This window comes from Hypanus sabinus, chromosome 9, assembly GCF_030144855.1.
Source record: "Hypanus sabinus isolate sHypSab1 chromosome 9, sHypSab1.hap1, whole genome shotgun sequence".
Classification (NCBI taxonomy): domain Eukaryota; kingdom Metazoa; phylum Chordata; class Chondrichthyes; order Myliobatiformes; family Dasyatidae; genus Hypanus; species Hypanus sabinus.
This window is the reverse complement of record NC_082714.1, coordinates 38,241,497-38,255,881: the sequence shown is the minus strand read 5'-3', so window position 1 is coordinate 38,255,881 and position 14,385 is coordinate 38,241,497. Positions and strand designations below refer to the sequence as shown.

The 14,385-nt window shown below is 39.7% G+C and overlaps 1 protein-coding gene across 1 annotated transcript in view; it reads right to left on the bottom strand.

The window, feature by feature from the left end:
- The window catches only part of foxk1 (forkhead box K1), a 157,339-nt gene that overhangs the window by 77,363 nt on the left and 65,591 nt on the right, over window positions 1-14,385 (bottom strand). Inside the window, exon 2 of the mRNA XM_059979486.1 lies at window positions 7,351-7,545. Coding sequence (XP_059835469.1) covers window positions 7,351-7,545 — 195 coding nt within the window. The remainder of the gene's footprint in view (window positions 1-7,350; window positions 7,546-14,385) is intronic.

The window sequence follows — 14,385 nt, the reverse complement described above, 5'->3', positions numbered from 1 at the left end:
CATTTTTTGGAACTGGAGAAAATTCAGAGTTTTCAAAACCTGCACATTTCATATCCTGAAGTTGGGTTTAAGCATGAAGTATGCACCATGCTAGGTCAGCAGCTTGCCCCATTGATGTGGGTCTCACACTGTAGAGGACGCTATCAACAGTAAATGGGCAAGGATCAGTTTCAGAAATAACACTACCCTTCACTGTTCTGAAGCTGGACAGCAAATGCCATGAACAAATTGCTTTGCTTTCATTTGCATGTCCACCCCACATAAAAGCAGGAATTCACATTTAACTTTCCACATTAGTTCTTAAGATTCTTGAGATTTTCTTTAAAACAGTACTTTACAATTGGATACAAGAAAGCAATCCCAGAAAAACATACAGTACAGGGAAATAACTTGCATACTTGCGTTTGCAACATCAATTTCATTATACACATAGGGTTTATTTAAAGACTTAAGAGACACAAGAAATTGCAGATGCCAGAACGTGGTGCAAAAAAAATCACACTGCTGGAGGAACTCAGCGGGACAGCGAGCATCTGCGGAGGGAAGGTGGTCTGTTTCAGGTCGACACCTGGTATTAGGATGTAATAAAGCAATGAGGGGGAGAGGAAGGCTGGGTCTAGAAGACAATAGGTGGAATGCGGTGCAGAAGGAGATATTGGGTGGCTGGAGCCAAGTAGGGGATGTTGAGGGTAGAATCAGATACAGTGGCTAATGTCTGATAGATAGAGACAGATGAAGTGGGGGGGGGGGGGGGTGGAGAACAGGAAAAAGAAAAAGAGTGGGAGGGCCAGATGGAGCTATGTGATGGGTGAAGGGTGGAAGTAGAGACAGAGACTGAAAAGTGGTAAGTTGAAACAAGAGGCTGCTGATACTGGAATCTTGTAAGGATAGGGAAGAGATGAAGGGCAGATGAAACCATTTCACAGAAACCAAGAGAGAGGAATGAAGACAGAAAGAAGAAATATTAGATTTATTTGTCACACGTACACTGAAACATAGTGAAATGTGCTGCTGGCATCAACCACCAACACAATCCGAGGATTGTGCTGGAGGCAGTCTGCAATTGTTGCCACAACACCAGCACCAACATAGCATGCGCATAAGTTATTAACCCTAACAATTTGTTTTTGGAATGTGGCAGGAAACCACAACACCCAGAGGAAACCAAAGCAGTCATTAGGACAACATACAAACTCCTTACAAACAGCAACAGGAATTGAACCCCATTCGATGATTGTTGCCATTAAATGCTATGCTACCGTGCAAAAGTAAAGATTTAGCATTATTTGTCACACGTACATCAATGTTTAACATAGGGTAAAATGTGTCATTTTGCATTGAAGATATGTCAAGGTAGCATGTCCTGGACTCATATGCCGTTGGAAACAGGAGGAAACCAGAGGAATCTCACACGTTCACAGAAAGAACATACAAGTTCATTTCAAGTAGTGGTGGGATTTGAATCCCAATCTTAGTTTACACTGTAAAATGTTACAGTTACTGCTGCACTACTATGCTGTCACAAGGAATGTGGGTTACCCACTGTTCATACCAATGGGTTGTAAAGCATCTAAGTAAAAGATGAAGTGCCCTTCTGCTAGCTTGCTTTGGAAAAGGAAGCGAAGGAAGCTGAAATGGGAAGGGAGCTTGCAAACAAGAGGTCAGGGTGGACAGTGCAAACACAATGTAGGGGTGCCGCAAAATCGACACCCAGACTGACACAGAGGAGACAAAGTTGAAGGAGGTGCATGTGAATCTTTGTTTAACCTAAAAAGGCTGCTTAGATCTCTGGATGGTTGCAAGGGAGTTGGTGTACAAACAATTGTTGCATCTCCAACAGTTGCAGGAATGAGTGGGGGATTAGGACAGTTGGGTGCATAAGCAAACCAGGGAGTCATGGGGAAAGCGATCCCTGCAGAAAGCAGAAAGAGGCGGGGAGGGCAAGATGTGGCTGGTAATAGGATCCCATTGCAGTTGACAAAAACGATGAAGAATGAAATGAACAGGCTGGTAGGGTGAAAGGCCAGGAGTGAGGGAGCGTAATCTTTGTGCATTTGGGATTGTGTAAAGTAGGGGATGGTAAGGGCAGAAGGCAGGGAAATGGAGGAAATGCAAGCAAAGGTTCTAACAGCCATAATAGAGGGGAAGTCACATTTACTGAACAAAGAGGGCATTTCAGATGTCATGTGGTGGAAAGGCTCATGTTAAAAATAAAATGTGGTAAGAAACAGAAACTGAGCGGAAAAGGAAGGAGTCCTTACAATGGACAGGGCGGGAGGAGGTGCAAGGTAGCTGTGAGAGTCAGTGGACTTGTAGCAAATGTCAGTCAATAGTTGATTAAATTATCACCTGGACATCCATGGTGATAATTGGAATTTGTCAAAACGGTGAGACTATGAGAGGTGTCTTGGATGTAGGTGGGAAGGGACAGGACAAGGGAAGGTAGGATAGTGTCAAGGTGAGGATACAAATTGAGTAGGGCAAGAGCAGACAGAACCAATTGACCTAACTAGGACAGTCCTGCTTGTGGATCTTGGTTGTGAGCAGTACAGAGTCTGGGCACTATCAAGTTAGAGGCTGTAAAGGGGGCGATATCCTGATGTGATAAGATAATGCCTTCCTTAATCAATCTTTAGATGAATTCACTACTCCATATCATCACAGTAATGTTCATTAAAATAGGATTATGGAATCCTAAGGATTTTCTACAAGGGCACAATTGAGAGCATCACTACTTGGTATGGGAATTGTAATTCCCTCAATTACAGGCTCTGCAGAGAATGGTGCGGACACCCAGCTCATCTGCAGATGTGAACTTTCCACTATTCAGGGCATTTACAGAGACAGGTGTGTAAAAAGGGCCCAATGGATCATTGGGGACCCAAGTCACACCAACAACAAACTGTTCCAGCTGCTACCATCTGGGAAATAGTACCGCAGCATTAAAGCCAGGACCAACAGGCTCCGGGACAGCTTCTTCCACCAGGCCATCAGACAGATTAATACACGCTGATACAATTGTATTTCTATGCTATATTTACTACCCTGTTGTACATACTATTTATTACAAACTACTATAAATTGAACATTGCACATTTAGATAGACATAATGTAAAGATTTTTGCTCTTCAGGTATGTGAAGGATGAAATAAGTCCATTCAATTAAATGATTAAGTTTTTTTAAAAATTTGCTTTAAAAGATCTAAAATCATAACAAAATTACAATGGTTTCAATTTGAGATTGGAGAGCGAGGGTGAGAGCATGATAACAAAAAGAGAAAAGGGAATGACATGCTGTTCTGAGCCATTGGGTGGACAGAAAGCAGCATGTCGAACTGATGGCTGATTTTCAATCGAAAGCAGTAAACCCCAGACATTTTATCTAACCAAAGACGGTTCTTCACTACATCACCTTCACTGAACATCTGCCTTCCACTATTTTTTTAAAAAACACCCATTGATAGAACTGAAGCTTACTTCTGGCTGTCAAGGTCAAGTCCACTCTGTCTTTACTCACATATCAGTTTCAGAATTTGATGGTAGATAGATGCAGGGTACTACGGAGATACAGTCCATCTTCCAACGCAACAAGGCAGAATGCAGGGGAACAAACTACACGCAGAAAACAAGGTATATTTTATATACCTCAGCAGAGTCCTAAAGAAGGGTAGTGTTCCGACTGTTTATTTCCACAGATGCTGCCTGGCCTGCTGAGTTCCTCCAGCATTTTGTGTGTGTTGCTTTGGATTCCCAGCATCTGCAAACTTTCTCATTTTCATATTTTATATATAACATTTTCATTGAAAATTTGAGTGCCATTCACATTAGAGGAGGAGGAAAGATGGTGCCTGCAGATTTTGCCGATCCAGGCAACTTCTTCCAGTTCATCCATGAAACAACTTGTTCTTATATTTCTTATGTAGTTTCTTTCTTTTCAAAGTGGCTGGGGTACTATCAGAGTCAGTGAGCTACAGATCAAATTACAGTTCTTGGCAGGCAGTGGGTTCCCAGACTGATCGAGAGTATGCGGCCTAGGAAATCTCCAGGAAAGTCCTGGAAGACGTGTGCCCTTGGGAGTGGCCCCATGGATGACCCAGTTTCGCCGAATGAAGTGTAGTGGGAAACTGAAACATTGAGATAGTAGGCGGCGTGTTTGTTAATTGCCAGCTGCTGTCAGAAGACGATCCCTCACACTCTCTCTCTCTCTCGATGGAGAGTGACAGCCTGTTGGCCCTTCAGATAGGAGGGCTTGGAGAAGCGACACTGTAGGTTATAACATGGGAGCAACAGGCTCCTGGTCTCTATTCTTGCTGCAGGAGCAATCTCTCATTCTGGGGAGGGGGAGGGGGAGGGGGAGGGGGAGAGGGAGAGACTGTCTGAGATACTGAAGTGCTGAGTTATGGATTATAGTTTTGATGGACTCTGGATCAAGGTCTCTTTGGAGGCTTTTGCATTTATGGTGGGATGGTCGGGGGGGAGGGAGGAACTGGTCGGTACTTCTGCTGGCAAGAGTGGGGGGAGGGAGGGTTTCAGGGCTTCCACGTTCCATCATTCGTTCTATGAGGTCTCTTGTTTCATAGATGTCTATGAAGAGTATGAATTTCCGGTTGTATACCATTTACATTCTCTGATATTAAAGGAACCCAAATCTAAATCATATCACTAACACCAGCCACTTCCCAGCAGCCAATTGTGAACCTGCACCCCCCCCCCCAATGTTGTGACCCATCTGTAAGGTGCCAAGACCTCAGCTAACACTCAAATTCTCCTGTCCTTGCTTACTTCTTCAGTTTTAACCCTAAACCCAAAACACACAACCTTCTGAGGCAGCGGTGGAAAACTGCACACTTTAACAGACAAGGCCATTAATACTTCACATAATGTTCTGTGCCTAATATGCAATAGAATTTCTAGAAAGGCTGCCCACATAAAAATGTATTGCCATCCCATATCTTGTTGGTTTAGAATTTGAGGTGCACAACAATTTTTTGGTTTCAGTTTTTTGTTTAACACAATCCTAAAACTGTGCCATTACCTTTATTAGCAACAATGCAAATAATCTAAGTACAGGAAAATATTCAATAATTTTTACCCTTGAACCCTGCACCATGGCGTCATGGTCATAGCTAGAGGTTTTTGGATTTCTACCAATATTACTAAATGAAACAAATTTTCATGAGTTAAGGCTCATATAAAACATTCAAAAAAGGAAGTTAGCAGTGTTGTGGTGTCTATAAGTAGTTTGAACAGAAACCTCATCATACTGACAAATCTGCAGTTAAATTTAAATTTCTTCCAGCTACCCATCTTACTGAAAACTTAAGCAATGAACCAAAAGACCATGGTATATGAAACTCACTATGCAAGAAGTCTGAAAATGTGCATCAACCTGTTCAGAGTAACACCCTTTTGCAAATATCAACTGATCATTATCTACCATATGCAGAATTGCTGCTTCCAAACAATGAAGTCAGCACTTTCACGAAAACTGGAAAATAAGCCTGCCCCTACAAGCAGCAGAATGAAATTTTTCCCTTTCGACGAATACATCTAAAGGTCTGGAATCCTAGTATAGCTGTTCAAAGTTGTTGATTAACATGTGCATAAGCACCAACTAAAGTGGAAACGCAAACACGAGAAAATCTGCAGATGCTGGAAATTCAAGCAACACACACACAAACTAAAGTGAAAACTTGTTTTGCAATATCAAAGCCTTACAACAAGATGTTTTATGCCCTTTCAACTTCAACTAGCTATAAAGCTCTTTCTCCCAAGCTAGCCATGTAAACATTTCTGACTGCATGTCCAATACCGCCCCTGCACTTCAGCTGAGCTCCTTAAATGATCAAAACAAGCCAATACAACTTTGGAATCCAATGTCTGTAAAAGTAAAAGGGTTCTTATTCTGGTGGCTGGTGGGCATGCTTGACGTGACTATTAGTATGGAATTTTCAACTGGTAGAAATCGGTTTTAAAGGATTTTTTGTTGATTTTTTTTCCATCAAATGAACAATGACATTTGTGAGAGGAAAGAAATCTGGTGTAATGAAACAGTTTCTAATGTTTTTGTTAAATGGCAGTAATGGGATCTTATTTGAGAACTCAGTAGATTGTGATGGGCTATGAAGTTCATAAGATCACTGGTTAATTTTTAAGGTGTTCAATGACACCCCATTCTGTTCTAGGCCAAAAGTTATTGTGGCTGCTTCTCTATGTCACAGATCTCTTAAAAATGCATTTTAAAATATGATTTTCTTTGTCCACTTATTTTACTTCCATCTTATTTCCCACCTTTGCCTTTACTTTTAGCCCATTTCGAAATCAAAATAATACTGGAACTCTGAATTTACTATGAAAATACTTAGAATTCTCTCCATCTGTGAGAAGACAAATGCCTTCATCTCATTGAACTTTAATGCTGTTTCTCCTTCCACTGAGATCTCAAACAAGATCAATATGCCTTTCACTGCCTTCATTTTTTTTAAAAAACAGTAGAAACACCAGTTTTCTTTCCTCTTACAAATATCACTGTTCATTTGAGAAAAAAAAATTCAAACAATCCTTTAAAACCCATGTTCATGAGTTGTAAGTTCCACTAATACAGTCACGTCAAGCATAACCACCAGCTTAAATTCAGTATTTCCTCTTATCAAGCAGAATGGTATAAAAGTTTCATGCAATTAAGGACATGTTCATCCACTCCATCCAAGTTATTGTTTATGCTACAACACAAAGAACATGAAAGAATAAATTCCAAAAACAGTCTGAAAATGATCCCTTAAGTCACCAAAACTTGCAGCTTATTACATTGAACACAAACTCTTCCCATATATCTGCGTCTTAATAAAATTGTACAAAACAGGCCAAATGTCCAAAGTGAGGAACCAAATTTACACTTCCATAGTTAAGTCAAAAATTATTGAGTTTATTTATTTAGTGATACTGCACGGTACAGGCCCTTCGAGCCACACCAGTCAGCAACCCCCAATTTAAGCCTAGCCTAATCATGGGACAATTTACACTAACCAATTAACCATATTAATTGAAAACCCACACATTCCATGGTAAGGACATACAGAGACACCTTACAGAGGATGTTGGAATTGAACTCTGACACCTCAAGCTGTAATGGCGTCCCAATAACTGCTAAGGTACTGCAGCACTCTTTAAAATAATTTAAATCTGGTTGAAACATTTTTAGCATAATAAATAATCAGAGGATCATGGACCACTTTTATAAAGAATCTCGTTGATTTACCAGTAGATAGGGCCCTGAGAAAACTCAAAAAGATATACATGATGATAGCCTCATCGGAGAAAAAAAAGCAAAGTGCTTTCCACGCATCCTACCTGATGGTGCCAGTGGGTGATGGGATAGGGCTGACCAAGTCAATGTTTGGATCAGGAATGTTAATCTTGAGTGGTGAGATCTGTGGGCAGAACGGACGGATAGGAGATACAGGCTGTTCTTCTTTGACCTCTTCTTTGCTATAAAGCGATGTAAAAGTAATCTTTATCACAGTGCTGGGGAAGCGAAACATACACCTACAAAGAAAAGGTAATACAAGGTCACTACAACAAGGACAAATACTATAAAAATGCAGTAATAACATTAATGTAGCACATCAACCTATTAATGCTTCTTGCTTAAGTAAGATGCAAATGACAGTATCCATTCAAAAGAGCAGCCTAGCAATTTGCTCTTCCAGAGTTGCGTGAACAAAGCAACTAGGACCATCTAAGTACACACACTATGGGCACAGTATTTCATTCTTTTGCACATCTGTCACATTCTTACAATTTCGCCAAGATCTATCTAAAAACACATTAATCTCTCCATCTTCCCTCCCTATGCATTACAATTAAATAATAATGCGTGGACATTTACTATTCATAACTTAGATTTCCAGCTTTTAACATTATTGTTTTTACAACTACAGTTGCAAGAAAGTTTGTGAACCCTTTGCAATTACCTGTTTCTTGCATTAATTACACATAAAATATGATCTGATCTTCATCGAAGTCACAATTATGGAGAAACATAATCTGCCTAAACTAGTAACACACACAACTCTTGTATTTTTCATGTCTTTATTGAACATATTGCTTAATCATTCACAGTCCAGGTTGGAAACAGTGTGTGAACCCTTGTATTTAGTAATTGATAGATCCTCCTTTAGCAGCAATAACCTCCACCAAACATTTCTTCTAGCTGCTGATCAGACTTGCACAACAGCAAGAATGTACTTTCAACCATTCCTCCATTCAAAACTGTTTCAGGTCATCGACATTCTGTGATACCTTACACGATAAACCCTCTTCAGGTCATGCTACAGCATCTCAATGGGTTTAGGTCTGGACTCTGACCTGGCCATACCAAAACATGAATTTTCTTCGTTTTTTAAATCATTCCTTTGTTGATTTTCTCTTGTGTTTTGGATCATTGTCTTGTGCTTTATCTAACTTCTAATAAGCTTCAGGCGATGTACCACTACCCTGACATTCTCCTGTAAAATATCTTGATATAATTTTGAATTCATTGTTCCCTCAATGATTGCAAGGTTGTCCAGGTCCTGAGGCAGCAAAGAAGCCCAAAATTATGATGCTCCTTCCACCATGTTTCACAGATGGGATGAGGTTTTGGTGTTGGTGTGCAGTGCCCTTTTCCCTTCAAATGTACCAGTGTACATTTCTGCCAAAATGTTAACTTTTGTCTCATCTATCCACAGAACATTATCCCAGAAATGTTGTGGAACATCCAGGTGACCTTTTGCAAGCCTGAGACGTACAGCAATTTTTTTTTTTTTTTTTGAGGGCAGTGGCTTTCTCTGTGATGTCTTTCCATGAACACTATTCCTGTTCAGTGATTTCCTTATAGTCCACAAAAGAACAGAGACTTTAGCAAGTTTCTGCAGGTCTTTTGTTGTTACCCTTGGTTCTTTTTCACTACCTTCAGCATACACATTGTGCTCTCAGCATGGACTTTGCAGGACAGCCCACTCCTAGGGAGAGTAGCAACAGCATTGAACTTCTTCCATTTCTAGACAATCTCTCTTACTGTAGACTGATGCACACTCAAGTCTTCAAAAAATGCTTTGCAGCCTTTTCCAGTTTGATGCATCTCTACAATACTCCTTCTAAGGTCCTCTGAAAGTTGTTTTGATTGAGGCATGGTGCACTAACAGATCTTTCTTGAGAAGAGCAGGCTCTGTCAGAAACCTAACACTGTGTGTCTTTTTTTCAAAAATTTAGGGCAGGGCATCTCTACAACCCAACCTCTTCTCATTAACTAGAACACCTGACTCCAAATAGCTTTGGTAGAAGGCATTAACCCCAGAGGTTCATATATTTTTTTTTAACCTAAACTGTGATTGTTTAAATTCAGTGTATTCAGTAATGAGAAGTAGTGCAATTGTTTGTGTGTTATTAGCTTAGGCAGATAATCGAGTCTATTATTGTGACAGATGAAGATCAGACTACATTTTAAAAGTAATTAATGCAGAAAATCAGGTAATTGCAAAGGGTTCACAAACTTTTTCTTACAACTGTATATAGCAGTTAAAGCACAACAAGCGTTCAGTGAGTAAACAGGAAAGAAGTGTGACCTTGATTACCAGCAGATGTTGAGCTCTGGATTTTGTGCCACAGAATTTAAAATGTGTGTGCAATAAATGAGAATGTAATATGTTCACGTCAAGTCTTAAACAGCTGGTCACTTTTAATAATACCTACACCAGGTCTCACCTAGACATCTTTCCCTCTCCTCCAGTTGCTGGGATCTCTCTCTACCTGACCCCTTTCTCCCTCTCAATCATCTCCCTTCAGATACATGCCTGCAATCCGGACACTTCACCTGCAAATCTGTTTGTGTCAACCATTGTATCCAAAGCTCCCTGTGCAACCTCTATATCAGTAAGACTTAATGGAGACTGGGAAACCTCTTTGTTGAGCACTGTCACTTCATCCACCACAAAGGGCAGGATTTCCCGGTAGCCACCCATTTCAATTTGACTTCCCATTCTGTCATGTCAGTCTGTGGCCTCTCCTACTGCCATAGTGAGACCACACTCAGGTTGGAGGGTGCAACAGTTCATATTCCATCTGGGTAGCCTCCAGTCAGTCTGCATGAACATTGACTTCTCTAACCTCTCGTAATTTCTCCCCTCTTTCCATTTCCAGTTCTGATACCTCTCTCACCCATTGTCTTCTCATCTGCCCATCAACCTCCCCCTAGTGCAGGAGTTCCTAAACTTTTTTCAGAATTCCATGGACCAATTAGAATAATGCTGTGGATGATGCCCAGTTTGGGAACACTTGCTCTAGTGTCTCTCCTCCTCCTTTTTCTTCCATGGTCCACTGTTCTGTCTTATCAGATCCTATCTTCCTCAGCCCTTTACCTCTCTTCCACTTATCACCTCCCAATTTCTTACTTCTTCCCCCTTCACCCACCTTCCCCATCAGCTGGATTCATCTATCAGTCACCAGCTTGTACTACTTCCTCTTCCACCAACATCTTACCCTCGCTTGTGCCCCTTCCTTTCTAGTCCTGATGAAGGGTCTCAGCCCGAAACATCGACTGTGTATTCCGCTCCATAGATGCTGCTTGCTTTGCTGAGTTCTTTCAGCATTTTGTGCATTGATCAATATTTCCAATATATGTAAAATACCTTGTGCTTATAAGAGTTTATTTTCAATACATGGCTCTAAGTTTTAAGAGGAGCGGAGCAAATGTAACCTAATGAACAATTTGGCAATATCCTGTTATGCAAATAGTGGAAAATAAATTGATTACCCAGACTTGAACACCACCAGCAGCTTTATATTCTCTTTCCCTCTGTTTAGTCAATTATTGCTAATCAAATCAATTAAATTTAAACTTCACAAGAGTGAAGAGGTCTTAACCCAGAGTAACTGAGTACAAAACTAACAATGGAAGACTGTTGCTGGAGGTACCCATCACATATATATTAACAAGGGCAAAATGGGAACGTATTCGAAAGCATAAATGGCAAGCCACTTTCTTAATCAGCTATAATCATTTTCTTGAAGACTACTGTTGAGTCAGAGTTCCAGGTAATCCACACAGCTATAATGAAAGGCCGACAAAATATTTTCAAATGAGAATGATGTTGTGGACGATGTCTAGTGTGTTGAAGATGTTCTTATCCATGCAAGCTGAGAATATTATGTTTTGACTTATCTTGTGGATTTGTTCATATGAAAACTAATCTTTCAGTGATTGTTTTTAATCTTGGAGTGCCCTATACTCTCTTAGCTAATCTAAACCTGGAGATAAAATAATTGCTGTTTCCTAGAAATTTTCCCAGTTACACTAGATCACTTGGCTAAGCTCCCTCATTGACTCAGAGATGTACGGATCAAAGAAATTCTTCTAAACACACCTGATAAAGTCTTCCCTTCATTCTTATCCCTTATGTTCTTGCTATCTCAACTTAAACTCATACAAATAGGTGAATTCCTTCATTATTATTACTGTTATTATTACTACTATTCCATGGCTTTTGTACATCTGAAATCTCTCCAAACACACTTTTCAATAACTTTCCCACTAGTTATCAGTCCATGCTATAATCACAAGAAACATTCTGGAGATCGCATGTTCTATTTAGTAGAGTATCAATTTACAGAATAATATAATTTTATTACAATTAAAGTTCTTTCAATTTTACTTCCCCAAATTCACTTATTTAAATTTTCTGGCTTTTTGTTTAAACTCATTAGGGCTTTATTTCCCTTTGTCCCTCTTACTTAACAGCATTGTTTTCTAGGTTGAATTTACTTGACCGGAATCTCTTTCCTGTGCTCTTTTAAACTCGCATGATCCATGTCCATATAGCTACATTGAGCTGTTCTTTCACTTAGCTATGCCAAATCCAGTGTTCACTTTGGTTACTGGGACTGTTTCCAGTGTTCCTTTCAAACTCTCCAGACTACCACCTTAGTTTCCTTGAAGATCTCTGAATGATACTTGCTCCCCTTGCTGTTTTCATTCACCAGGACTGTTTCTCATGCTCCTTTAAAATCACCAGGGATTTGCTTCCCCAAGTTTATTTTAAATTGTACAAAGAAGTTTTCTTTATTCAGAATTATAGAGCCAATTGAAAAAAAGTCAAATGAGAACATCAGAAAATACAAATTTCCCAGTGCTGTAGATGAATATTCACAAAGTAGGAGGGAAAGCTCAAGAAAGGGATTTAGGAGCGTTGGGTGGACAATGGTAGCAGATAAAACAAATCCAATATATGAAATAAAATTAGTCCAGACCAGAGTGTTGTGGATAGCAGGCCACATAGGTCTTTTACTTTGAGATAAACAGAAGTCATGAATAAAGCAAATGAAATGTTAGGTGTGTGGATTTCCACAATGTACTTCACATATTGCTGTACAAGAGACTGATCACAAAAATCAAGGTATATGATATTAATTGCAAGACAACAATTCTTTACTCCAGATTCTTGCATTGAAATGAGGTTGAAGTGTTCTAATCCAGGACTAAGAAGATTCATTGACATCCTGATTTGGAGGCAAGAGTGCCTGCAAGAATGGTAACTAAGAATAAGGGGAAATAAGAGTCTGGAGATTTTACAACAACAAAAAAAACAAGCTGGATGAACACAGTCCTGATGAAGGGTTTCGGCCCAAAACACTGACTGTTCGTTTCCACGGATGCTACCCAACTTGCTGAATTCCTGCAGCATGTTGTGCATGTTGCTTTGACCCCAGCATCTGCAGAGTATTTTGTGTGAATGCAGTGGGTTGAGTAGCATCTGTTGGGGGAAAGGAACTGTTGATATTTTGGGTCAAAAACTTGTAAATGTTCTGTTGTGTTTGGCAAAGTACCACTAGATATTTTCATGGGAAACATGTGACAGAAACAATTCAGGTTTGATTTCAGAGTGGCAAGGCAACCACAGAAAATTAATGCTAAATGACAGTCCACTTCTGAATCGAAGAATGGAGATAACTGTGTAAATACTGTAATTAAACAAAAGAAAGGTCAGTATCTAGTAGGAGATTCTGGCTACTATCATAAGACTACATAGAAGGACTTACTGTACATCAATTAGCTTACAGTTGAAATATCAAATGTAGTTCTGAATAGTCCTCAAAGAGCAGCAAATATTAAATGGACTAAATATAGAAAATGTTAAGAAGGCAGAAGTAAATAATTGGAGCCCTTTTGCAGTAACTGGGCTGTGAAGAAAAGAACAGAAAAAAGGGTTGTATACCAGTTTTAAATAAACTATCACTTGTTGGCATTCGACGAAGAATAAGAGGGAGATTGAAAATCTGGTTAAGTAGTGCCACAACAACCAACTCTCACTCAACATCAGCAAAAGCAAAGATTTGATTATCATCTGCAGGAAGAAGCAGCCAAATGTCCATAAGCCAGTCCCCATGAAGGGAAACAAAGGCAGCAAGTGTCAGTAGTTTTAAATCCTTTAGCATTAATATATCAGAGGACATACCTGGGACCAACACACAAATGTCATCACAAAAAAGGTACGACAGCATTTCTGCTTTCTTATGAGTTTGTGTAGGTACAGCATATCACCAAACACTTTGATAAATTCTATAGATACAAAGTAAAAAACATTCCAACGGTTGCATCATGGCCTGGTATGGAAACACCAATGCCCAAGAATGAAAATGGCTACAGAATGTGGTATATACATCGCAGCCATCACAGCCAATGCCCTCTCTGCCATTCAGCACATTTACAAAGACAAGAACAGTGCCACAAGAAACCAGCAGCCATTATCAAAGACCCCCACCATTCGGGCCGTACCTTCACTACTACCATTGGGCAGAAGGTATAGAAGTCTTAGGTCACACACGAAAAGGTTCAAGACAGTTTTTACCCTACAATGACCAAGTTCCTGAACTGGTGTGAATAACTTCATTCACTACTACTCCAAATAGATTCTACAACCTAGAAACTCACTTCACATTCTCAGTATTATTTTCCATTTGCAGACTGTCATCTTCTGTACATTGACTGATTGTCAGCTTTTCTTTGTTTTGCTTTTTGTAACATTTTATTGTTCCTTTTATGCTCTTATAGATGCCTCAAGGCAGAATGTTGTAACATATATAGTATGTACTTTGATAATAAATTTAATTTTAAACTTTGGGAAGTCCTTAAACAAAGGAAATGCTTCTTAGACATGACATGTGGTTTAAGTTAACAGCCCTCAGTTAGTGAAGAAATCAGAATGTAATGTCTGTATTCACTGTACAATATGTTTCTCTACTGTAGAGAGAGCAAATTCTACTTGGGCGAGCCCTTTGCCAACTATTCAGTTCACAAATGTAACCTAAACTTCCAATGATTTGTCATTTTAATTCTCTATCTTACCCTTA